This window comes from Notechis scutatus, chromosome 4, assembly GCF_049901735.1.
Source record: "Notechis scutatus isolate UNSWTSFEM ecotype Mainland chromosome 4, rNotScu1.2, whole genome shotgun sequence".
Lineage (NCBI taxonomy): Eukaryota > Metazoa > Chordata > Lepidosauria > Squamata > Elapidae > Notechis > Notechis scutatus.
This window is the reverse complement of record NC_142012.1, coordinates 126,630,237-126,657,795: the sequence shown is the minus strand read 5'-3', so window position 1 is coordinate 126,657,795 and position 27,559 is coordinate 126,630,237. Positions and strand designations below refer to the sequence as shown.

At 37.0% G+C, this 27,559-nt stretch overlaps 1 protein-coding gene across 1 annotated transcript in view; it reads left to right on the top strand.

The window, feature by feature from the left end:
• The first annotated feature begins 12,696 nt into the window (after positions 1-12,696).
• The window catches only part of INPP5D (inositol polyphosphate-5-phosphatase D), a 79,419-nt gene continuing 64,556 nt past the window's right edge, over positions 12,697-27,559 (top strand). The window contains exons 1-2 of the mRNA XM_026684265.2: positions 12,697-12,983; positions 19,370-19,433. Coding sequence (XP_026540050.2) covers positions 12,850-12,983; positions 19,370-19,433 — 198 coding nt within the window. The 5' untranslated portion in view covers positions 12,697-12,849. The remainder of the gene's footprint in view (positions 12,984-19,369; positions 19,434-27,559) is intronic.

Below are 27,559 nucleotides of genomic sequence, written 5' to 3'. Positions count from 1 at the left end.
TTATGACATTTGCAGTGTCCCAGGGTCATGTGATCATCTTTTGAGAACGTCTGACAAGCGAAGTCAGTGGGGAAGCCAGATCCATTTAACAACCATGTTACTGATTTAACAACTGCAGTGATTCACTTAACAAAGGTGGCAAGAAAACTTGCAATATGGAGCAAAATTCACTTAACTGTGTTATTTAACAAAGATTAACAAAGATTCACTTAACAACTGTGTTACTAACTTAAGAACTGTGGTGTCTCACTTAACAACTGTGCCAAGAAAGGTCATAAAATGAGGCAAAATTAACTTAACAATGTCTTGCTTAGCAACAATTGTGGTTCAATTCTGGTCATAAGTTGAGGACTGCTGGTATATTATTTCTTGGGAGAAACTTGTTCTTAGACAGCCAGTTTGGTATAGCAGTTAAAAGCACTGAGATAAAAATGAGGATAATTCTGGTCCTGCCTTAGCCACAAAGCCAGATGGGAGACTTTGGGCTAGCCGCTCTCTCTTAGCTCTAGGAAGAAGACAAAGACCAACCTCTTCTTAATAAAGTCGCCAAAAAACCTGAATGGGCTTGTCAGTAAAGTCATCAGGAGCCAAGAGTGACTCAAAGGCACATCACACATACACAAACACACAAAAATTCAAAAGAAAAAAAAACAAAACCTCACAAGCCTGGTCCTCAGTTCCTACATGGGTCTATCAGATCTAGGCTGCCAAAATCTAAGCAGAAAAGGGCAGGAAATAGATACAGAAAGTAAACTTTCCATTAATATTTTAGGGATACAGATAGCCCTTGACTTACAACAGTTCATTTAGTGACCGTTCAAAGTTACAAAGGCACTGAAAAAAGTGACTTATGACCGTTTTTCACACTTATGACTGTTGCAGCATTCCCATGAATTCTCATGTGATTTACATTCAGATGTTTGGCAATTGACTCACATTTATGACAGTTGCAGTGTCTTGGGATCGTGTGACTCCTCTTTTGCGACCTTCTGACAAGCAAAGTCAATGGGGAAGCCAGATTCACTTAACAACTATGTAACGAACTTAACGATTGCAGTGACTCACTTAACAAATGTGGCAAGAAAAAAAGTAAAACTGGGCAAAACTCACTTAACAAATTTCTCACTTAGCAACATAAATTTTGGGCTCAGTTGTGGTTGTAAGTAGAGGACTACCTGCATATACGTTTCTGCAGCCGAAATCTGGTAGCTTTATGATAAAGGCAAGAGAATTTTTGATCTGTTAGCATACTAACCAGCATTCACCTGGTTATGGATATTATACCAACCTAAATCAGATATGATTGAGATATTTTAATAAATTAAATTAATATTTATAGCAAATGCGTGTTCTAGTTCATATTTTTCATATTTGGCAACTTCAAGCTGTGTGCAGTTCAATTCCTAAAATTCCCCATCTAGCATGTTCTGCTGAATTATAAACTAGGAGTGCATATTTAAATTCGTAGTCCAAAATTAGGAGTAGTAATTATAATTTAAACAGAATTACATCTGATTAGGTTGCGGAAGACTGGCCAGAGCAGGAAGCCTATTAAGCTACTTCAGCTTCTTATTTCAATGTACATGAGGAAAGGGTTTATTTTTTAAATTGAGATTAAATTGAGATTAATTAACCAACATTTAAAAACTCATTTGGCAAGTTATATGTACAGGTGAAACTCGAAAAATTAGAATATCGTGCAAAAGTTCATTTATTTCAGTAATGCAACTTAAAAGGTGAAACTATTATATGAGATACTCATTACATGCAAAGCAAGATAGTTCATAATTGTGATAATGATGGCTGACAGCTCATGAAAACTCCAAATCCACAATCTCAGAAAATTAGAATATTACATGCAATCAATAAAACAAGGATTGTATGTAGAACAATATTGGACCTCTGAAAAGTATAAAGCATGCATTTGTACTCAGTTCTTGGTCTGGGTCTCTTTTGCAGCAATTACTGCCTCAATGCGGCGTGGCATGGAAGCTATCAGCCTGTGGCACTGCTGAGGTGTTATGGAAGACCAGGATGCTTCAACAGCTGCCTTCAGCTCTTCTGCATTGTTCAGTCTCATGTCTCTCATCTTTCTCTTGGCAATGCCCCATAGATTCTATATGGGGTGCAGATCAGGCGAGTTTGCTGGCCAATCAAGCACAGTAATCCCACCGTCATTGAACCAGGTTTTGGTGCTTTTGGCAGTGTGGGCAGGTGCCAAGTTCTGCTGGAAAATGAAGTCAGCATCCCCATAAAGCTCGTCTGTGGAAGGAAGCATGAAGTGCTCCAAAATCACCTGGTAGACGGCTGTGTTGACCCTGGACTTAATGAAGCACAGTGGACCAACACCAGCAGATGACATGGCTCCCCAAATCAACACAGACTGTGGAAACTTCACACTGGACTTCAAGCATTTTGCAGTGTGTGCCTCTCCATTCTTCCTCCAGACTCTGAGTTTCCAAATGAGATGCAAAAGTTGCTCTCATCAGAAAAGAGGACTTTGGACCACTGAGCAACAGACCAGTTCTGTTTTTCTTTAGCCCAAGTAAGACGCTTCTGACATTGTTTGTTGTTCAGGAGCGGCTTGACAAGAGGAATACGACATATGTGTGCGGTGGCTCTTGATGCACTGACTCCAGCCTCAGTCCACTCCTTGTGAAAGTCTCCAACACTTTTGAACGGCCTTTTCCTGACAATCCTCTCCAGGCTGTGGTCATCCCTGCTGCTTGTTCACCTTTTTCTTCCATGTTTTTCCCTTCCACATAACTTTCTATTAATATGCTTTGATACAGCACTTTGGGAACATCCAACTTCTTTTGCAATTACCTTTTGAGGCTTTCCCTCCCTATGGAGGGTGTCAATGATGGTTTTCTGCATAACTATCAGGTCAGCAGTCTTTCCCATGATTGTGATTCCTACTGAACCAGACTGAGAGACCATTTAAAGGCTCAGGAACCCTTTGCAGGTGTTCTGGCTTAATTAGCTGATTAGTGTGGGACACTTTGAGCCTAGAATATGAACCTGTTCACAATATTCTAATTTTCTGAGATTGTGGATTTGGGGTTTTCATGAGCTGTAAGCCATAATCATCTCAATTATGACACATCATAGCTTGAACTGTTTTGCTTTGCATGTAATGAATCTATCTCATATATTAGATTCACCTTTTAAGTTGTATTACTGAAATAAATGAACTTTTGCATGATATTCTATTTTTTTGAGTTTCACCTGTATATAAATTGACTGAAATATAGAATAAAACTTTTCACATTGCCTTTTTAGAAAAAAAAAGGTCAAAAGTTGCATGTTTGCCTACTATATAACTTAAACTAGGCCTACCACATCTGTACAAATATAGTGACTATTTGCTGGTAGCAAAGTATTATAATTTTCTAAATCTCTTCAATAATACAAATATCTGGATTTTTGAAAACCTATATTAGGTATAGTAGGTGGTATAGTAGGTATAGTATGTAGTAGAAAAAGGCACAGGAACCCTGTTTTCTTCCTGGGATGTTATGACATTGTTAGGCTTGGTTAAATTTGATATTGCTTTTATAATTCTATAAGTATAATAAAATTGTACTTATCCCTAAATTGAATCTGATATAAATACCTTTTTTCACCTCTGTGAATTGCATTAGGCCTGCAAGGTGCATAGTACTAGGATTATCAGGCATCCAGCAAAAGTAGGACAGGTCTTCCTTTTTTTACTCATATCCTCTGTTCAGTAGGCACAGCCTTAAAATCAAATATTGTTAATGTTTCTGAGTTCCTGGGCAGCTTTTTCCCCAGAACAGCAGTTTCATAGTAAGTGCTAATGCAAGTTAATATTGCATTGCTGTGGTGACACAGTGGTTAGAATGCAGTATTGTAGGCTAATTCTGCCAGCTGCCAGCAGTTTGATTCTCACTGGCTCAAAGCCTTTCATCCTCACTTGACACAGCCTTTCATCCTTTCAGGGTCGGTAAAATGAAGAGCCAGATTGCTGAGGGCAATATGCTAACTCTAAGCCGCTTAGAGAGGGCTGTAAAGCACTATGAAGTGATATAGGTCTAACTGCTATTGCTATTGCTGTGCCACCTTAATTAAGTTTATAATGCTTCTTGAAATTGACAAGACCTTAATCGGTTACATGTTGAAAGCTAGCCAGTCCTGTCACTGAAAAGCTAGTCTTTCTGATACTGGAAAATTAATTTAATACATACGTAGACCCCCTCCCTCCCTTCCTCCCTCCCTTCCTTCCTATAGTATCCTCCTCTCAGCCTTCCCATTTATCCTCCTATACTATTCTTTATGTCCTCCTTTGCCTATCCAGATATCTGGTAACCCTAATTTTATCTGAATGTTACTTGATACGTATTTCTTTCTTTGTTCTGGTTGCTTCTAGAATTTGACTTGGATTGATTAGCTCTACTGATTATTGAATCATGATATGTGACGCTGATTGACTGCTGTTATACAGCAATTTTATGAAACAGAAATTATTCACAATATTATTTAAAAGCAGAATTTGCCATGACGCTTGTATAGGGGTGGGATTCAAATTTTGTAACAACCAGTTCTGTGGGCGTGGCTAGGTGGGTGTGGCTAGGTGGGCATGGGCATGTGACTGGGTGGACACGGCTTTCTTGGTGTGTTTTTTGCAGCAGCACCCCCTCCCCCCGTTTTTTGGGTCTTCTGGGCCTCAGGGAGGCTTCCTGAAGGGCATTTTTGCTCCCAGAAGGCTTCCCTGGAGCTCAGGAAGGGAAAAAAAGAGCATGGGGGGCACACAGCACCCCCATGCTCTGTTTTGGAGCCTCCTGGGCCTCAGGGAAACCTCCTGGGGGCATTTTTGATCCCAGAAGTCTTTTCTGGGGCTTAGAAAGGAAAAAAATGGAGCATGGGGGACTCAGGGAAGCCTCCTGGGGGGGCGTTTTTGCTTTCAGGAAAGTTCCCTGGAGCCCAAGAAGGCAAAAAATGGAGGGGGTGGGGGGGAGCTGCTCCCCCCTCCATTTTTTGCTTTTCTGGGCCTCAAGGATGCCTCCTGGATGAAGCAGTAAGTAAACAAAGGAAACCCCAGCACAGCTGATAATAGGAACAGCTGATCGTTGGGAGGGAGAAAAAAAGAAATACCTTAAGGAGTGACTGGGCAGGGAAGAACGCAGTCAGTGATGTCGGGCATGCGCGCAATGTTGCGCATGCACGATAAGGACTGACTGGGCAGGGAGGGGAGGGGTGGGTGGAGAAGGGCAGGGCCAGCCAGGGGCACGATTTGCCAGTTCTCTGAACTGTGCAGAATGATAACAACCGGTTCTATAGAACCGGTCCAAACCGGTAGCATCCCACCCCTGCACTTGTATCTGCATCTATTCTCATGCTTTAACTTTTCTTATTGTTATTTGCATTCTTATATAAACTGTAAGTTGCATACTTATATAAATTTTGCAGAATTATTTTACACAACTAAAAAAAGAATACTTAAGTGTCTTATTTGCTCTAAAACTAAATATGTCTAAAACAAGTTATTTATAGAAGCAAAATTTCATGTGTTGCTTTCTGAATGTGTTGTATGTAGGAGTCTCCATATAGGAGTACAGGTCCTGAGTTGGGGGATTCACAACTCATAGTGAGGTTTATGAAACAGACATACTCAGATATGAGCTGTAGACCCAGGAATACCAATTAATTGTGTGTCTGACATAAACATAATAATCAAAAGGCAAATAGTATGACATGAAACTGTCAGGAAAACTAATCTTTATTTATATGATGAATTGATAGAGAACAGGAAAAAAAAAACCTGTCCAAATCTAACAAAATCTTGAATACAGATTACAAATTTTATTCATAGTTGACCAGGTGTTGTTTTTTTATTATAAGTCTTTATACTGCATTTGATGTAAGAATATGCCTGGTATTTCAGATATTTGGTTGCAGCAGTCAAAATCTAAATGCTTATACATGGACAAATTCAGTATTAAATTATTGAAAAGCAAGAAGAATATGAAGGCAACATTATTGTGACATGTATCTAATAACCACAACAGTCTGTTCCAGTCTGCCTCCCATTTTTTCAGCAAAAAAATGTAATCCTTTAATATAAATATCCCTAATCAGTATGAATATATCCAATTGCATATTTCAAAAATAGCAGCCCCTAATTTTGTATAGCAGCCCTAATTTTCTGTACATCAATTAGTCTATTTTTATCTTCCATTCTCTGTTATCCATGTGATTGCTCCAGTCAGCTTAATAACTTCCTTTCAATTGTATTTTCCTAAGATTAAAGGAAGAAACACAGTAAGAGGCAGGATAATAACAAAACTGAAATATTAACAATTTGGCATAAAATTAAACCTGAAGCAAAAAAAACCTCAAAAATTCCTGTTGTTTTCACCAATTTTTGCTTTTGGAAGAACACATTATTATATTACAATATTTATATTAAAATCCTGGATTTTTCCATTTTTCCCTAATTTATTTGTCTCAGGAAATCAAAATATTGGTCTATCTGACCTTAGCTATTATTGTTTTCTGTAGTTTGCTTTGTTCTTTCTAAACTTGAGTTGTTGTCAAAAACAATGACAGTGGGAGAAGCTTTATTATTGACAGATGATTAGATGTAGCTATGAAATGTGCATAAAAGGTGGAGTACTCATTCATGGAATACTAAGAGAACAGGCATTGTCAGGAGAAATGAATCATATTGTTCAATACTGAAATAAAACAAATCTATCTGGAAATCTTTGAACTGTGAATGGAAACTGAAACTCTTAAAGTTTCCTGCATTTTGAATGTACGACTTTATACTCTTCGTGTGAAGTTGTCCATGCAAAGTGATGGGATGGAGGCCCGCCCCCAGTTTCTACGACATCAACAAGAGTGCCTTCTAGGCAAACAAATTGGGGGAAGAATAAAAAACAAAATTCAGATGCTATAGGATCATTAATAGCTTTGAGTTGAATAAAGGCAATGAAAACTGAATATTTTATTTATTTCAGAAATTTATATGGCCAGCCATCTCACGCAATAGGAATAAATGGGAGCAAAACTGAATTATTATGTCTAGCTGTAGAGAGCATTTATACATCATGCAAAGCAGGTTTCTTTTAACAATGATTTGTTCGGAATCAAGAAACTATAGCCACAGAAACTATACTATACAAGTCATGGTTTATAAACTAGAATGTCTGGGTTCGTGTATCACACTGAATAACAGAATGACTTTGATGTGCAAACACTGTTACTAGATTTTTTTATATATATAGCTCATTTCTCCTTCATATAATATTTGCAGTAATGGTAATATTTTCTTTTCAGATTAAAATTTTCATTTGCTTACTTCAACCATGAGACTGCCAGCAGAGAGAGGCCTCATGATACCTATTATTCCATTGGTCAAGGAATTCCGATGGTAGGATCTAAGAGAAGAGCTCTCTCTGCTGTTGCCCCAATGTTTGGAACATCTTACTCTCAGAAGAGAGAAACCTTTCTGATTTTCCCTTTCTGATTTTCCAGAAGAGTGTAAAGACCTGAGTTTGTCAATTAACATGGGGCGAAATGGATTTAAGAGTAAGATGCAACCCTGGGGATGGCTGGTGGCTTGAAGGTCTGCCCTTTCACTTTTACCTTCTAACTTTTAATTTTGTTCTTATTTATTTATTTATTTATTTATTTATTTTTGTCAATTGCTTACAGGATAATAGGTATAAGTAAAAACATAGTTATGAATACATGGATACATATAAGAAAAATAAAAAAAATAAAAGAAACAATAGGACAGGGATGGTAGGCACGTTGGTGCGCTTATGCACGCCCCCTACAGACCTCTTAGGAAAGGGGTGAGGTCAATAGTAGACAGTCTAAGGCTAAAGTTTTGGGGGTTTGGGGAAGAAACCACAGAGTCAGGTAGAGTATTCCAGACATTGACCACTCTGTTGCTGAAGTCGTATTTCCTGCAATCAAGTTTGGTGCGATTAACTTGAGTTTGTATCTATTGTGTGCTCCTGTGTTGTTATGGTTGAAGCTGAAGTATTCATTGACAGGTAGGACATTGCAATGTATGGTTTTATATACTACACTTAGATCGGACCAAAGGCGGCGTAGTTCTAGGTTTTCTAGGTCTAGAATTTCAAGTCTGGTGACATAAGGTATTCTGCAACGAATAGAGGAGTGGAGAACTCTTCCTGTGAAATATTTCTGGACTTCACAAGAAGAGTTCTCCACTCCTCTACTCTTTGCAGAATAACTCTGTGTGATTTATTCAAATATTTAAATTGTTTTATCATGTTGTTATAATCCATCCAGAGTCATTTGGTAAGATGGGTGGTGTAGAAATATAATGAATAAATAAATAAATAAAAATTTAAAAATAAATAAATAGTAAATGCTGATATTGGGTTAATCAGCTAAAACGTATGACAGAAAGGATTGCTCCACAGAGACATGAACTCCTATATATGACTTTGTATGGATTTCTTGGAATGATGGGATAGTCTCATCTGCTTTCCATTTGCAAGCTTTTGGATAGTTTATATTTTTCTTCTGGGCCATCAGTTTTGCCTCTTTTTGTAGGTCTCAACTTAGGAACCACTGAAAAAAAATAACTACTCTTTGTAGTTCCAGCAAGGTACAGTGAAATTATTAATAGAAGTCTAGGAAGAAAGTATCTGATGTTATATGTTTGTTTGTTTATTTTATTTGGTATATCTTCTAAAGTAAGGGCATCAGTATTTAAAAAATTGGCAGGTTTGGCAACACATGGTTTCTTGAGAAATCTTTCCTAATTTATATCATTACATCTATTTCCCTTGAAATGCAACTTCTTAGCATTGCAGCAGGAAAAGTCCATACAAGTTAAATAATTCAAAGTCTACCTTATTTGCTAGTACTCCACCGAACATATGCTAGTTAATATAACATCATATCCATTCTTCAATGGGATAAAGTCTCATGGGCCAATGGAGAGTTGTTTAATTATAGGAGGTGTTTGAAATATTGCATGTATTTCACTGATTACATGATAATATAAACACCTGCCATAAGCCGTCTATAAAGCAAGAAGTTATTAGAGAATAAGAAAGTTAATATGACAATGAGATGGAACAGAATTATTTAGTATAAGTGGCTATGTAAAGCGTCATGAAAGTGTCACAATATGATATGCTGGAATCATATTTCCCAGCTTTGCCAGCAGCAATGTTACTTTCAGGACAGCATAAAACTTAATGAAATTCCAACTCAGAAAGCTGAACAGATAGACCATTTATATCTTTAACATCAGTTTGCAAAATTCCTTTATGTGATTATGGACATGATCAGGGGTAGGATGCTATCGGTTGTGCCCGGTTCTATAGAGCCAGTAGCTCTGAAGAGCAGCAGACACAGAACCAGTTCTGTGTTTGCTGCTGTTTGGCCCAGTTGCCCACCCAGACTCTTACCTGTCCTTTATTTCCTGCTTTTTCAACTTCAGCTGCTTTGCACGGCACAACTGAGATTGAAAAAGCAGGGAAAAAGAGGCTTTTTGAATGCTGCGCACCTGCATGTAGCATTTTTCAGCTGTCTGGGCGGCACAGCCTAAGGTTATTTTACACGCGCACACGCACAAAGTGCACATGCGGGCGCAAAATGTAATCACCGAACCAGTAATAACACCAGTTGAATCCCACCCCTGGACATAACCACCCTACGGTAGATGATTGTAGATCTTAAACATCAATATACCTGTTTGTTTCAGAGCTCTATTATTTAGCTCTTTATGTATTCTCACTCCATGCCTTATGGAACTTTGTCTCACTGGCCTATGTTGCTACCTGATACTGCTTTATAGTATTGAATTTATAGAAACAGCAACCGCAAGACTTCTTGAGATGACATATCTTTTTCTTATTCTCAAGATGCAGAATAATAATAAGGTTCCTTCTTGTTGTGCCTGAACAGATGTTTAGAAAACATTTTATAGAACATACAGTTCTTTGAATATAAAGTGGTGATGCAAAACACAACCATTCAATGTTTTTAAAATTAATTTTACTCCATGTTTTGCAACCCCTACTTGAAACTTAGGACAGTGTCTTTAGTGTAGTTGCTATCCACTGAAGACAGGAAACCACAGATTTTACAGTTATGCAAATATTATTGACCTGTTAGCTTTCTTACCAAATATAGCACAAGCTCCCCACATCCCACAGACACACTGTACACTGTGGAACTCATTTGTAAAGAATCTCACCCAAATCTTGTTCTTAATTTGTAGCTCTGAAAGTCTGGGAACAAATGCAAGAGAATTAATAAGGCTCAGACTTTGATCTCAGCCTTTAGATAAACATCAACCAAAGTTTATGTTACCAACTCAATCTGTACTTGAACCTTATCCAAAATCTATGATGCACCTGATCGCTCAAAAAATTAAGAAGTCTTATTTGCATTCTTCATAGTATTTAACTCATTGTGAGAAATTCTTTCCTCAAGCCAGGAAACATACAGTAAGTGGTTGGTTGCCCTTTCCATCTTTACTTTGAGCCACATTAACCAAATTGTAAAGGGACCCATTAAGTACACCAAATTTTGCATAATTTGGAAGAAGATGGGGAAACCACACAGTTATGGCTTCTGAGAATCTTTCCAAGTCTTTACCAAGAATGGCCATAGGAGTTATTTGTATTTTCTTCTATGTTATCTCTCTCTGAGTTTGTTCCTTCTTTTTCTTATATTCCATCTGTTTGTGTTTGCATGTATTCATTGGAAAGCATGGGGCTGCTCTGCTCTCAGTCACATGACCAGGAAGGAAGAATGAGAAGAGGCTTAGAATGGAGCAGTCACAACACTTGGAGTCTGTTCCCAGGGGAGGTATTGGAGGAATGGTTCAGCCCCCTAGCTTCCTTTGCCTTCGGTGGGGTCCTGGCTTGACCCAGACCAGTATTAACTCAACCTTTTGTTTGCCAGTTTCTCCCTCCATACCAAATTTGGCTCTATTCTGTTGAGTTGCAGAAAATTATTGTTGCAGACAGTCAGAGCCCCAACAGCTCTTTATAGTTTCTTTCCAACATTCCACTGAGTTGGAAAGAATTTTGCTGGAGGGCACATTTCCAGCTCAATGGCAACAGGAGGGAAATATCTTTCTAACTTCCATCATCGCGCAATGTTCCAAAAATAATCTATAGTAGTTATCTTGGCACCTAAATAATCTGGCCTACTGCTAAAACCCTTTGAGGTCGTTTGTAAAACAAAGGGATGCTGCAATGGAGGAGAAACACTGGAGCAAGAGCTTTGGTCAACCTGCTATTCTTCACATGTCAGCAAATCAGAGGCAATGACAGATATACAGCCCAACTTGCCTTGTGAATTGCTGAGGACAACACCATAGCTTCCTCTAGATTAGAGAGAAAAGGTTTTACAGGAAATTTTAGACCACACATTTGGAGATGTGGAGATATGAATACTGCCAGGAACCCAGTAAAAAATATCATATGCCTTTTTAATATTATTTTATCCTATGTCTATGGCAGGGGTGGGCAAACTTTTTGGCTCGGGGCCCTCATTGACTTTTAAAATTTGACAGACGGGCCGCCACCTGGTGTCGAAATGCCTATCATTACAAGTCAAAATCAAATGAATGCAATCATTCAATCATTCACATCAAACCTTAATTCTGTACCAATCTTGGGGGGATTAAAAAGACCAACGGGCGGATGTGGCCCACGGGCCGTAGTTTGCCCACCCCTGGTCTATGGAGATTCTCAGTCATCCAGGTCATAGTTGTCCCAAAGTTGCCTCTTTTTCAAGTGGCAGCGGGACTTTCTAGCTTTTCTTTGAATACGTTTCACTTCTCATCCAAGAAGCTTCTTCAGCTATTTTATCCTATTTTTCTACTCCATTTGAGCTCTCAAGACAGCTAACAATACTTAAAATGAGAAATACAAAACAAACCAAGTTCAGCAGCATAAGGGAAAAATCTGTACAAAAATCAGTTGCTAATCAAAGTTTTAGCAAAGGGCATGTATGTTTGCTGCAGTTATAAAGGCAAAGGGAGTGGGAACCAGCCCAATTATTGAAGGAAGAGATTCATGGATTCTCAACACCAGAGAAAATGCTTCAGTCTAATTGACATATATCAGAGACTACATTCATTCTGTCATAAATACTAGGACACTTATTGCTGGCATTTCCCACAAGTGCAGAGTCAGGGTTTTTCTTTTTCTTTTCTTATCATCCAAGTATTGATCCATTATTTGGGATAATCTAAAGTTAGCACAGAAGCCAGAACATCCTAAGATATTCAAAGATAGTCTGTCCTTTACCAGCAGGTTAAACTCTTTCAGCACAATCAAGAATCACTAGCCACAATTAGCTCCTATTAATATCCCTGGAGACTTACTCATTTTCCTCTCCTCTTGCTGTATGAAAATTCCTACTGTAAGTCAGATATAATAGATGAGGAGCAAGGAAAACAGAAGCAGAAGAAATGAAGAAATTAGACTCATGTTTTATTAATGACAATTTCATTTAGGGGCAATGGGAGTCACAATAAGTTAATTCTTTCAAATTTCTGCAAAGTTGAAAGGAAGAACTAAGATGGAATCCCAACTACTTGGTGAAGGCAGTACCGTAGAGTTGCATTGAGAGAGTGAATGGGGAGGTGTGTGTGGTTGGCCCATTTCATTTGGCTTAATTTGTATGAGGAAGTTCTCTGCTCTGTTTCCTTTCTCTCTCAGCACCATTAAACAGGAAGCTGAGTGAGTTGCAAGCAGCTGCTGAGCTCTGTGAACAGACAGCTTTGGGATCTTTTCTTAACTGCTGAGTAGTTAATGTTTCTTCAATCTAAGTTTTATTTTTTATGTTGGGTTTTCTCTTTTTTAAATCCAAGGCATGGATCAGTGCTGGTACCATGGAAGCATCACTCGTTCAAAAGCTGAGGACTTACTTTCTAAAGTAGGCAAGGATGGAAGTTTTCTGGTCCGGGCCAGTGAGTCTGTCTCTTCAGCTTACGCCCTCTGTTTGCTGTAAGTATGGCTGTTGCTTTTTTGCCTCCGTTCACCTGCTCTTTTACTGATTTAATTCACAGAGAATTGGAAGCAGGATCTTGTCTTTATATGATGGATGATGACAGTTAAGAATGTGGAAGGAGCATTAAAAGTACTTGGCCAATTAAGTGTCATTATATAATAAATTATCTGAAAAAAATGCTAACATATTCACCATAAATATGGTAAAATAAATTTCATAATAAATAAACATATTTAAAAGTAGGCAGTGGTCAAAGGGTAATTTTTAGAACATTTATATAGTTAGCCATATGATTATTTTGATTTTAGCAAACTGAGGACAGAAAAAGCACTATATTTAGCACCCAGGAACTGAATTTTCTTAGGAACTGAGATGTGATTGATATAATTATACATACTGTGTATGCAAAAACCTGATAAAGAATGTTGGATTTATTTACCTTACATCAACTAGATATTGCTTTTGGGGGTTGGGGTTATGCTGGTGGAGTGTATACCTGGGAATATAGGAAAATACCTGAAGAAAATCATCCTTTAATTTCCAGACCATTTAATTATATAGAAAGTCAGTTAATACAAATGATGTAACTCGGCAGTAGAAGGATAGGCAAATTATATCCTTCAAGATTTCCTGGGTGCAGAAGTTCAGCAGAATCTAAGTGGCAAATGTGCCTCCTTCTTGTAGTTGTGCAATTTTTGTTATGCATGTGAAGAATAATTCACATGCAAAACAAAGAATAATTTTTAAAAAACAGTTCTAATTCTACATTGTTCATACACAGACTCCCACACACAATTTAATGAGAAAATTATGCAGAATATTTGCATTTTTGCCCATAATGTTTCCTTTTCCACTGCACTGTATAGCAGTGATGGGATTCAAAAAGTTTTATCACCAGCTTGGTGGGCGTGGCTTGGTGGGTGCACTTTGCGCACATGCATATACTTTGCATGCACGCGCATGCCAAATGCGCAGTTTGCACAGGCACAGAGGCATTCCAACTAAGCTCCTGCAAGCCTGCACTCTCCTGGTCACTTAAGCAGCTGCCGCGAGCACTCAAAGCACGCAAAGCAGCTGCGCTTCAAAAACAGAAGATAAAGGTGAGTATAAAAGCCCGGGCCAGTGGGTGGACCCAACAGCAGAGGGGCAGAGAGAACCAGTTCGGTCTCTGCTGCTACCGGCTCAGCAGAACCAGGCCAAACCGGTAGAATACCATCATTGCTGTACAGCAGAAATTCAATAATAGATGACTGAAATATGTTGTTGATCCTCAGTACTGTAGCCTTTAAAAATACTTTTCTCAATGAGCAACTGATTAATTCCAAATAAAGCCTCAAAATTATGAGATAAGTATTTCAACTGGAGTTGGTGATGGTTCTATTATGATGGTTGGTTCAAATATGACTAAATGACAACAAAATGTTTAATATGTTTTATGAACACTAAATCATCCACTCATACAAATATATACATTATAGCTTATTATGATCAAATTAGTCTTTGATTGTACCTGATGAATAAGAAAAAGAGGATATGAGAAATCAAAATAACAATTAGCCTTGGTATTCTGAATTTTTGTCTAGTTAACTGTAGGGCTTCTGGAGAATGTAGTCTGATTACTAAAGAAATACAATGTTTGCTAAGTTATTTTTCTTTGTTTTGACATATACTATATCTCTACTTGATGTTGTTAAGTAACTCCCCTAAAGATGCTTGTCTGGTGCCTAGATTATGGTCTTCCTAGAGCTAAGCCACAATGTGATTTATTCTGACATTTTAATTTGATAATTAAATAAAGTTTATAAAAGTTAAAAAAGTTATCAACGGGTTAATTGATACTTGGCACACCAGGCTGAATTCCTGAGTGGATAAAGAGTAGAGGTAATATTTAAGTAAACAAATAAGGGGTCAATGCATATAAAACTAGGCATAGCTTCAATTGCATAATGATGACTACCATTCTGAGGTTGTTGTTTTTTTTACTATACCTGTACTTAATGTTTCATTAAATAATATTCTGAAATCCATTACTAATTTCCGGAAATACCTCCAGCAACAATTCTAGAATCTAGATAATTAGAAAGAAACAGTAGTTTAAAGTCATTTTAAGAACAAGAATTTCTGAGCTGGTATTGAGCTTGAATTGGCAACATTCTGAGTGAGGGGATCTAATTTAAAAATATAAGATAATTCATTGTTTATTTCCTTAGTTTAGGTAAGTGTTGATTTGCTCATGGTGTTTTACTTTTTAATGTAAGGTTTTTTTCATGCAAAAGAAATGAAACATGGAAACCCTCCATGAATGGAGATGGGAAATTTTCAATAATGTCTTAAGCAGATCCATATGTTTTACAGCAGAATTATAGCCATCCACTGAAACATTTTTCCCCAATCATTTTTAAAATGCCCTAAATAAATATAAATCCAGTTTCTAGTACTAAAGTATATGCTTTACTAAATTATTTATTTATTTAATTTTCATTTATTTGATTTGTCAATCGCTTATAAGATAATAGGTATAAGTATAAACATGAATAAGAATATAGGAAATAGGTACAAATAAATGGGGACAATAGGACAAGGACGGTAGGCACGATGGTACACTTATGAACAGTGCACTTACAGATGGTGCACTTACAGACCTCTTAGGAATGGGGTGAGGTCAGTAGTGGATAGTTTGAGGTTGAAGGAGTTGGGGTTTGAGGATGTAACAACAGAGTCAGGTAGTGCATTCCAGGCATTGACCACTCTGTTGTTGAAGTTGTACTTTCTGCAATCAAGTTTGGAGTGGTTAACATTCAGTTTGTATCTGTTGTGTGCTCTTGTATTGTTGCGGTTGAAGCTGAAGTAGTCATTGACTGGTAGGACATTGTAGCAGATAATTTTGTGTGCTACGTTTAAGTCCAACCGTAGGCGGAGTAGTTCAAGATTGTCCAAGCCCAAAATTTCAAGCCTGGTGGTATAGAGTATTCTATTGAGAGCAGAGGAGTGTAGTACTCTTCTCATGAAATGCTTCTGGACTCGCTCAATTGTATTAATGTCCAATATACAGTGCGGATTCCAGACAGATGAGCAATATTTGAGTATTGGTCTAGTATTGGTTTTGTATGCCCACTGCTGCCAGACTCCACAACCACTGAAGGCAGCACCCCACTCTCCATCTGGCCCCATCCCTGCATCACACACAGGCCCCTCATCCAAGTCCTCGCTTTCAGAGACTGCTACCATCTGCACCTGCTGCCAGCGAACCAGAACATATATATATCTATGCATTATAAAAAATGACCAGAATCTGATTAAAGGATTAAGTTTTGGTTTTTGTTAGAGCCTAAGTTTGGGGGATATGTTAGGTTAGGATCTCATACATACAGATAGTACCTTTCTCAGCTGCTAATCCTTGCCTCTTTCTATCTTTCTGTCACTGGGCAGATCCACAGCTTTCTCCTATGAACAGCTGCAAAGCTGCTTGCTTTAGCCTATTCCGGTTGCTGCAGTGCTACCTTCAAAACTATTAGTTTATGGTAACCTAGCAAGCCTAAATTTGATGAGAATTAGGTCTTCTGGTTAGTGCTATATAAAGACTGTACAGCCGTCTTGCAAAAGATGGAAGAATGTTTTATTATAAACTTTCTGGCTCTTCATATAACAATTATAATAAATAATAAATAAAATAAATAAATAAAATTATATTTTAACCTTCCTTTCATAGAAAGTTTCTTTTACAAAAAAAAGTTGGACCTTTCCTCTTAAATAAAAATATCACAGTATATGATTTAGTCCTGCCTCTAAAAAGCTGATTTGCAAGTAAACCCAATTTCTTCTCTCACCTATTCTAAGTGCTTGGCAGAAAAATTCCACTTTCTGGAAAGTATTCCATTCCGCCCCCTCCAATGAAGATGGTGCAGGTCACAATTAGCAATAGGAATAAAACTTCTACTGGCATGAAGTAGAAACCCTTTTCATTGCCCCTAATTGCATTGTTTCTGTCACTTTCAAAGTTGGAAACAGGAAAAAAATCTCTGATCCCCTAGTACTAGAAACTCTATAGTCCTGCCCTCCCAGTCTTAGAATTTGTTTAATCCTAATCTTGCTGCAAAACTACACTACACTAGTATCAAATTCACATTGCATAACTCTGTTGTAGCCAAGTCTACACTTTTGAGGAAGAGTCTGCACATACATTATTTATTTCAGTCTTGCCTCATTTCAGTAAAGTGGCTCCCCTATCTCTCTTCTCTTTCTGGAGGTTGATACAGAAACAAACCATTGATTTGAAGTTAGCAGAAGTTGCCTCCAAAGATTCTGCAGAATTTTTTTTTAAAGTGGCTATAAATGGGCCTGAAACAAAATGATATTTCTTTGAGTGATACATTGAATCTCTTTGATAAAACTAAATTTGAATTTCACTTACCACTCTGATGAAAAACAAATCCATTGTGTTCTCTTCCTTTGTTGTTTCCGAAGAGCCTTCTAAATTGCCTTGTGTGATTATGTTCCCTCATTAGAGACTAACATTATCTCTTATTTCTAAACCTCTATCCTTTCCCAATTCTTATTTTTCTCCTCTAAGAAATTTACTTTGAAATAGCAACTTTTACTCAAATTGTGACTTGAAACATTTTTTGTGAAGCATGGCCAATCAATGGTTTTGTACCAGCATTTTTTAAAAGTTATGAATGAATTCAAATTTAATGAAATTTGTCCAAAGCAATCCTACTCTCTGCTAATTCCATTCTTCTGAAACAGGTAGTTTCCTACTTTTTCTACTTAAACATCGTTTCCATTAAACATCTTAAATGTACTGATATAAAAGGCACAAGGTCCTGTAAGGTTCTTAGCCACACTATGAATATTGCTACTGGATCAAAGTGAAACACAGCAGATGTCCCTTGGGCTTTGCCAGAATATGAATACAATGCAAACACAAATCTTTCCCTAGAGGAATCAGTAAGGTTATTCCACTCACAACTGAAAATAATTATTTAAGATAAAGAACAGTTAACTCAGATCACTAAGTAAAAATAAAGAGGATATAAAATGTGATCATTAACGAATGCAATAGAAAAGTAGTATCATTCATATATTAGAGAACTTTTAAATGTTATCTGGACTATATTGTTAGGGGTATATTCCATGACATGTTTATCAGAAAAAAACAAACACCCAAATCTAAATCAATCAATGAAGGGTTTTTGTGTGTATGTGGATACTGATAGGTGAAAACCATTGGCAGTTGGCATAATAGGTCCCAAAGAAACAAGCCAAAAGCAGCTTTTTGTGAGCAATCCTTGGCATTATTAACTTTGAAGGCATACATTTGCATTTAATAAACAATCATGGTAACCACTGAATGGAAATGCTGTCAGTGAATCTTCAGCAACTTAAACTAAAAAATGCAGACTGCAAATATGGCTGTTTGAAACCCAATATATGTCATTTTTTTTGCCATTTATTCAGTGCACTTTTGGCATTTATTCAGCACACAATTTGTTTAAGCAGCTGAAGCATCAGCACATGCTCCAACTGGAGAGAATTCTTAATTGGAGAAAAGTGTGGATCCAATCCAGCCAGAGGAAGCCAAGCCATTTGTGTCAATAGTCCTGCTCTATTTCATGGTTGTAAAGGATTTGAATGCCTGTGCCATAATTATGCACACAGTGGGGCCACATATATACATTGATAATTGATTCTGTGACCCAGGCTGTGTATATACAACCAGCAGTAGCTACTTTCTCTTCCTTTATAGCTGAATGAAAAATGACTTTGTCAGCTGATTTTCACCACAACAGTTTTCCAAGCACCCTTTGATTGTTTAATTTGAAAACTGCTTTTAAAAAAAATGAAAAATATTTTGTGGTCAGAAATGAAAAAAAGCAGCATACACACGTCCAGAAATGCTGTTTATTACTTTGTGTGTACTTTCTGATACTAAAAATATTTTGATTTATTTTTTTAAAAAAAAACAAGCTTGAAATTCATTCAAGTATGTAAGGAAAAATGAAGTAAATATCAAGATTGAAATCTTTTCAGATCAAAATACTACAATACTGTACTGAAATACTCTATCTTATCTTATTAAAAATACTGAAAAAAATCTGTACTACTTTAGCTTATCTTACTAAAGAAAGGTGGTTGACAAGACTTTTTTTTTTTAACAAAAAGAGGTTTTTAAAGGACAAAAGGCTTTAGCAGTAGACTGCTATTGGCAAGACAGAACTAAAAGTATACTGTCTGAGAACTGACAGAAACCCTTTCATATGGAAAACTAGGGTACATGCAAACCTTACAAACAACTCTGAAGGCTGTTGGGAATATTGGATGGTTTCCCAAGATGATTTTTTTTTTGATAACTATTTTAAGGTTTTCTCCTCATGTATTCCAGGTATCAGAACTGCGTATATACCTACAGGATTCTACCAAATAAAGAAAATAAACTAGTGATCCAGGTAAGCCCAAGTTGAAGGCTAAATATGGAAATCTCTTTTCCTGTGTCTGCTCTCTTATATGAAGCCAGCAAAATAACATAACTTTCTTTCAGTAAGATAAAGGCTTGTATATAACAACACAGCCACCTGTTCCACATCACTTATAAGCACTGCTTCTGATCCTGACAATATTTTCATAATCCAATACATTTGGATGCGTGACTGCTTCCAATGTAGATAGCCACAATGGAACCTTTGGGTAGTGGTTTTTTTTCAATCTTTCCCCAGATATTGAACAACACATTTCTTACATGGTGCCTTTGGAAATATGAATGTTCTTTAGATTTTCCATCCCACATGAAGGCGTGCCAGCCAAGTTGGAGATCAAAACCTTCTAATACTAATAACCTTCTATTTTCTAATTTAACCCAATCCTTAAGCCAGTTTACTATAGCAGTATCATAATATAACTCAAAATCTGGAAGGCCAAATCCTCCTTTTTTCTTGGCATTTCTTGGCATTCACTCTGGGTTTTTTCCTCTGCCATATAAATTTCAATATGCATTTGTTTAATTCTACAAAAAAATTCTTTTCCAACTTGACTGGCACTGTCTGAAACAAGAACAACAATATTGTTTTCTAATATTATAACATCTGGCTTACTTGTACATCTTATAGCACTCTTACCCTCCTGTTCTTGCTATTCTACTTATCTTTTGGTTTTATTGGTCCCCCCAACTGTATTTCTGTAAAACAATTAAACCAGTTACATGTTTATCTCAGTCCAGCGATATCCCCACTAATAAAAGCTATAAAGGAACAACATTTACTTTGCAATGTTTTCTTAATGTTTTCTTTTGCTCTCAGGCAATAGGAAGACATATGGACCAAATATATATATATTAGGGCTTTTTCCTTGCCTGTTTTCAGTTGCACATAAACAGGTGATCAACTCTGAATAACCACACAATAGTTTGAAATATGTATTTCTCCAAAGCTGCAGAGTTGCTAGTTATCAGACTGTAAGCAGTAGAAAGGCTCATTCCTTATACTGTGTTGTACCATGACTTGGGGCAGTTACCTCCTATAAGTCCTAAATGCAAATGATAGCACACAAGGGACTTTTCATACCCATCTGGCTTATTCCACAGGAACACACTGTGCATTGAGATGTGATGCTGTGCAGCAGGGGTGTCAAACTCAATTTCATTGAGGGCTTCATCATCATGTGTTTGACCTTGGAGGCTGGGTGGGCATGACCAGGGTGAGCATGGCCACCTTGACATCACTCATGTCAGGGGCATCTGTGATGGCCTGACACTCTGCCAGCAAAAACAGAGCTCGGGAGTCTGCGACGGCCTCCTGAAACCCTCGGCTGGTGAAAATGGATCTTGGGAGGGTGGCGGCAGGAGGAGTTGCAACCTCCTGAGCTCCATTTTAGCTGGCAGAGGCACCGCAGGCTGGTCCTTCGCTGTTTCCAGGGCAGCCCTGTGGGCCAGAATTAAGCACCCCATGGGCCGGATTCAGTCCATGGGCCTTGAGTTTGACACCCCTGCTGTACAGGATTAGAAAGTTACTGTATAGTATTCATCCTATATGCCCACCAAGCAGAAGTGCTCTGGAAAAAATACCAAAAATACCAAAACAGTGTTTTGATAATACTAAAAATTTTTACAGAGATGGACTTGTGATGTCAATAGTTCTAAATATATAGAAATTCTTTGCAGCTGATCTACCTGTGTATATTTGATTACCACAGTGATATATGATCTTTGCACTAAAGTCTGCTTTATTTGGGTAATTGATCTTAAATCCTTTACAGGTAGTCCTCCACTTACAAACAAAACTTTTGTAAAAATTTCCATTGCTAAGCGGGGCAGTTGTTAAGTTGTGCCTCATTTTACAACCTTTTTTTCTCACAGTTGTTAAGTGAATTGCTGCAGTTGTTAAGTGACTCATGTGGTCGTAAGGTGAACCTGGCTTCTCTCATTGACTTTGCTTGCTGGAAGCAGCTGGGAAGGCTACAAATGGTGATCACATTGCAAGTTGGTTGCTGGTCCCAAATTTTGATCATGTGGCATCAGTTAAGTGTGAAAAATGATGAGAAGTCACTTTTTTTGGTGCTGTTGTAACTTCAAATGATCACTAAAAAATTGTTGTAAATCAAGGATTACCTGTATCTGGGCCCAAAATGTTGGGTTTCCAAAAATCTTTATCTTGCTTTGGTGCATTGAGCAGAACTTACTTACTAGCCTAGGATAATGGAAGTCATTCCATTTGGATTGTGATTCCAAGATGGAATTTCCTTCTCTTCTGGAAAGGCTTCCAGGTGGCCCAGTTTTCTTGCTGAATTATTCTTCTGAGGACAGAGAAGCATCTGACAGTGAGAACAATCAACCAATGGAACAGCTTGCCCTCGGAAGTTGTAGGAGCACCATCACTTGAGACTTTCAAAAAGAGATTAGACTGCCATTTGTCAGAAATGGTGTAGGGTCTCCCGCTTGGGCAGAGGGTTGGATTAGATGACCTACAAGGTCCCTTCCAACTCTGATTATCTGTATCTGTATCATTATTCTAAGGTTGGGTGAAAAACCTGTACCTGAACTTCAATTCCCAGCTTTCCCAGTAAATATAGCCAACAATAACAGTTCTAAATCCACAACTTATGGAGTAAGAAGTTCCCAGGCTGTCGGGGAAGGGGGTCTTTTAAGTGAACCCTAGAACATTTTTGTAGTTAGAGTGTTAAATTTATAGTGTGTATCCGTGTTCCTACTTCAAATTAGTTTGCCTGTTTAAAAATTATGCACAATTATTTTTAACTTATTTAAGGCTTCAGTATCACCATAATACTTTTTGTGTGATGTTCAAGGCTAGTTTTTTTTAGCTTTAACAGCAGAGCCCTTTCCTTGCATCATGATAGCTAGATGAAGAAAGCATAATTTGCAATCCAAGGCTACATAAGATGAGTGGCTTAACACAGGCTGAATGCCTCTCATGCTCATATCCTGAAACAATTCTTTTATTTAGCATTAGCCATTAGCCTTTCATTCCTGTGTCATATTTTTTGTTGCTGTGTCATATTTGGGCAAAGAGGTCTTTTCATTTTGTTCTTCATCACTAATTGATCTCAGGACATTACAGTTATGTGCAAGGAGGCAAAACCATGGGCTCATTTTGAGCACCTGGTCATTTTTAATTTTGCTTTGCCTCTGAAACCAAGACTGCATGTGATACATAGTCTGAAGTGATACATAGTCTGAAAAGCAGCCCGACAACCAAGATCCTTGTTGACCTGATGAAGGTCCAAGTGAGTGGTGTGATTATGCTTTCTTATCACACAGGAAGTAGTTGGCTTACTGCTTCCACTAAATATTACTTAGTACGATTACTTTCAGTGAACCTTACTAAAAGGTTAATGACAATATTGGGGGTGGGGGAAATGTTGTATAATAAGTTAGCCCATTAAACATTTTGATAAGTTCTGGTGTAAGAAATAGGACAGGTAAATTTGTGGGAATAAGCAAAGTATCAGTATTTTAATTTTGTAAGGCTTACATTATGTGAATTTATAATATATACAAAATGCATTACAAGAACTACGAAGTATCTATAAAATTTATCCTATGCAAACAAAAATTAGCCAACAGCAACGGTCGGACTCTTTTTCCCGGCCTTTTGTAATTTTGCAGAAATAATGAGTTCCTCTAGTGTGACGAGTGGTAACTTGAACTATATTCTGCATTTCCTGCAACTGGCCTTGCAGCCGACGTCACCAGCAGATTTGAGCTGTGCAGAGGATACAGAGTGTGTCAGCTCTCCTGTGGGCTGTTCCAGAGAATATGGGCTACGTAGGAACAATGTCACTCCCTGTGTTTAACTTTCTATTAATCTAGCCCAGCTGCTTGTTTGTTGTTTAAAAGCAGCAAACTACCAGGGCACAACTTAGGATCGGTCACATGAGTAATATTGGTGCAGATACAGATTTAATCCTATTTGAATTAATTTTTTATAGCCCTATGCTAATTACGGCTAATTCAGAATCCAGCCCAGAATGTGTGCTATCTCTACATTTCCCCATATGAGTGCATACCAGGTCGCAACTTAGGATCGGTCACATGAATAATAATAATTTTTGGTTTTGGTATTCAGTACTAATGGTTCATTTGTTTTACTTACATGACCTGACATTTTGTCCAGCTTTGAAAATCTTAATTTAATAGAATGCACACAGTGTTAAATTCAACTTTTTTGAATGTGCTGAAAGAGTAAAGAAGACAGTGCAGCAGGCTAATAAAATTACTATCGGATCCAATCACTTCAATTACAAGTGATTATTGCCAAAGCAGGAATGTAGAGAATGTAATGGTTCTTTGCAATGATTATTAACAAGTAATCAGGGGAAGCTTTCGAGAGATGAATTAGAGGAACAAGAAATGCTGTAAATGTTTCATCTGTTCAGTGATTGATAACTATCTATGGATTCACAATAAGATATAGCTTGTAATCATGAACTTGAGCCTTACTGGTGCCTGCCTCACAGTGTTTTATAATTCCCTATATTCGTCTATGTTTTCTGGGCCAATTAAAAGTTTAGGTCCTAAACATCTGGAGAGCAAAGGGTTGCCTAGTCCTGTATTTGGGTAAAACAAATGTTTGTTAGTGTTGAAAACCCAAACAGTCATAAAGAGTATTTTGGCTTTTTATATCGATGTATAATCTGATCTCAGATAACTGAAGGACCCCTTCTTTCCACATATTCTTGTCTCTTAGTTAAGAATTCCCATGCCCTTTTCTCTATTATAGATTAAGGAAATCCTAGAAAAAAGAATCTTTATGTTTAGGTAGTACTATGAGCATCCCTGCCTCTTTCCTCCCACAAGATCTTTTAGGATCTTATTGTAAATCTTTAAATGCCAGCTAATCTATTCTGATATTAAACAATATATTTAATTGTCAAATTAATCAGATTTTAGTTGTATTGATGTAATTAATCTAATTACATTTATGCTACCTTTATTTAGACTTCTAAATGTTGTTCTAATTATTTCATTTATATCTACTTTTTGCTATTGCTTTAATTGTATTTTATTGTTTGTATTTTAAATCATTTGGAGACTATCTAATGAAAGAGGGGATAGAAAATTGAAAGTTTAACTATTAAATAGAACTTTAAAAATGCACTTCATATGTTCATATAGATTAGCTTTCTCCAATTCTATAAATGACATATGTAACCTACACTATCCATAGTGTTATTATTGCTTGAATAGTTGGCTGAGAATTATGGTAGTTGTAGTTCCACATATTTGCAAATTACTTTGGAAAAGAATAAAGCTGTCCAATATAATATGACTTCCTTCATTTGTTTTATGCTCTGGTTAATACATACCAGTGTGCAGAAAACATTTAACACAATGGTCTTTCTAGTTACAGAATTGAACAAAAGAAATACAAAGAAGGCTAGAGCTGATCTTTTGTCAAACTTGTTGGAAAGAGGAAATACTATGTGATATTTAATTATAGTCTGCTTTTAACACATTTTAGGTGATTACCACTGACATATACAAGACGGACTTATTTTTCCTATAACCTTGGGAAACTAGAAGATTTTCAGAGACAAGTGGATGTTATTTCAAATCTAACTAAGCATTTGCTTTAAAAGCAAATATCTAGTCTTTGCAGTTGCTGAAGTAATTTTAATATGAACAATGCAATGTTATCCTAAGCCATTGCTACATGTAGCTATCTCAAGTTGTGTCCCTTGTATGTCTCAAGTGCTTTGTGGATATTGGAGAGTAGATATCACAGTGGGAAGCAATTTAAAATTCATTTAAAAAGGTTTAAGAAATTCTATTTGGTTTGTAATGCTCAGTTCATGGGCAATTTGAAAATACAAATGATTATAACAGGTGATGAATTTTATAAACTATTGTGAAAATGATAATAATTGAAAAAGCAAAAGGATGCCAACACCGATGGATAACAGTTATCATGTCAGACAAAAGCTACTAAGTAAGAGGTGGCTTTGGATTAGCATCATCAAGACTAACCAGCTCTATTGGGGAAGAAATTTTTGTGAGCCATGGCTCACCTCATTGGATACAGAATCTGATATTCCAGAACTTTAAATACTGTAAAGAGGATTAAATTAGGTTTAAAAACTCACTGGGAAATGAATGTCTTTATACAATATTATGTAATATTATGTAATTACAATACTATAGTAGTTACACTGGTAGATAATATTCCATTTGATATAGTTGCCTATCATTCTGAATTTCATCTAGTTAATTTTTTTTCAACCTGTTTCAAATTTCCAGTTATACTTCTCTAGGGTAAATAAGTGAGTAAATCCATTGATTTATGTATTCATGGGTAAATTCATGGAAGTAGGAACCAAATATAAGTTTACTTGCCTGGATGACATACAGCCTGAAGTATGCTGAGGAATACTTCTATTTTCAAATCCTAATCCATTCTTTTTTCCCACCATCCTTTCATAATTTTTTTTATTTCCACAGTTAGTTAAAAGTGAAAGATATAATACCTTTAGAACAGGGGTCTTCAAACCTGACAGCTTTTAAGAGTTGCGGACTTCAACTCCCAGAATTCCTCCTCCAGTCATGTTAGCTCAGGAATTCTGGGAGTTGAAGTCCACAACTCTTAAACTTGCCAAGTTTGAAGACCTTTGCTTTAGAATGTCAGTAGTATAATGTTTCGTGTTGACTTCCTTTATATAATGTGAATAGCAGTTTTTTAAATATATGTTTTTCAGGAACAGCTAATCTTGAGACAAGTTATGAACAGTTTGCTGTCAGACATTCCATCCTACATCACATTCTTGTTATCCCTATTCTGTTTTCCTTTTCTCTGCATAGATTTTTAAAAATAGTTTAATTTATGGTTGGCTTGTATTTTGGGAAGCAGCTCTTTTTTTCCAGCTGCAAGTCTTTCTAAGGTTATAGGATTACAACAGTATATTTATAGAAGAGTTTAAGATAATGTTGATGTAAGAACCCTGGTTTATTTCTGAGGTCTAAATGCTTGTATGGAATGAAACACATCTTTAAGATGTTAAAATATTTTCAGTGTTGATATAACAGTCAAACAGATTCAGATTATCAGATCAAACCTCAGGTGGAGACTTTACTTTCCCACCATTCTCTGCTGGCAGAAAGTGAAACTGCTGGTGGGTTGGTATTTTCCACCCCCAGGATGTGAACAGAAAGTCTCACCACTGCCACGAATCAAAGATATGCATTCTGCCAGTAATAGCAATCCAAGTAATCTGTGTTGAAGTTGTTGTCCCTAAATCCTAAATCTCCTCATTTCCTCCAGATCCCCTGAAGCAAGCTTCAAAGTTTGCCATTCCTATGGCAGGTATAGTGGGTTTGTCTCCATTTTAATTTGTGATAATGGGAATATATGGGAAACACAGCCAAACCCCCAACCAATGAGAACACACCCTCACCCAATCCAGAACACAGCCAAGTCCCCACCCAATCAAGTCACACCCCCACTAGCAGTTAAAAGGAAGAAGCAGCTGCAAGCTCACATCATTCTGAGAAGCACAGAGCTGAAGACAGAAGCCTGAAGATGATGAATGAGACTTCATCGAAACGTTGCCTAGATACTTCCAATCTTACGCGGAGAAAACCCGAATAACCAAAGATCCATATATATATATATATATATATATATATATATATATATATATATATATATATATATATATATATATATATATATATATATACATATACATATATACATATATACATATACACATATACACATATACACATACACACACACACACACACACACACACACACACACACACACATATATATATATATACACACACACACACACACACACACACACACACACACACACAGTATGTATATATACAGTATGTATATATACAGTATGTATATATATATACAGTATGTGTTTTCTTACGTTTTCGGGGGTACTTACATGTATGGTATTCAGCTTTGTTCGGTATTTTCCCGTCACAGTTGTGCTTTTAAAGTTGTAGCACTTGGCAGAATCTCATCTGCCATCATCAGGCTTCTGTATAGTGTTCGTCTGTATAGACAGACACAATACACTATACAGAAGCCTGATGATGGCAGATGAGA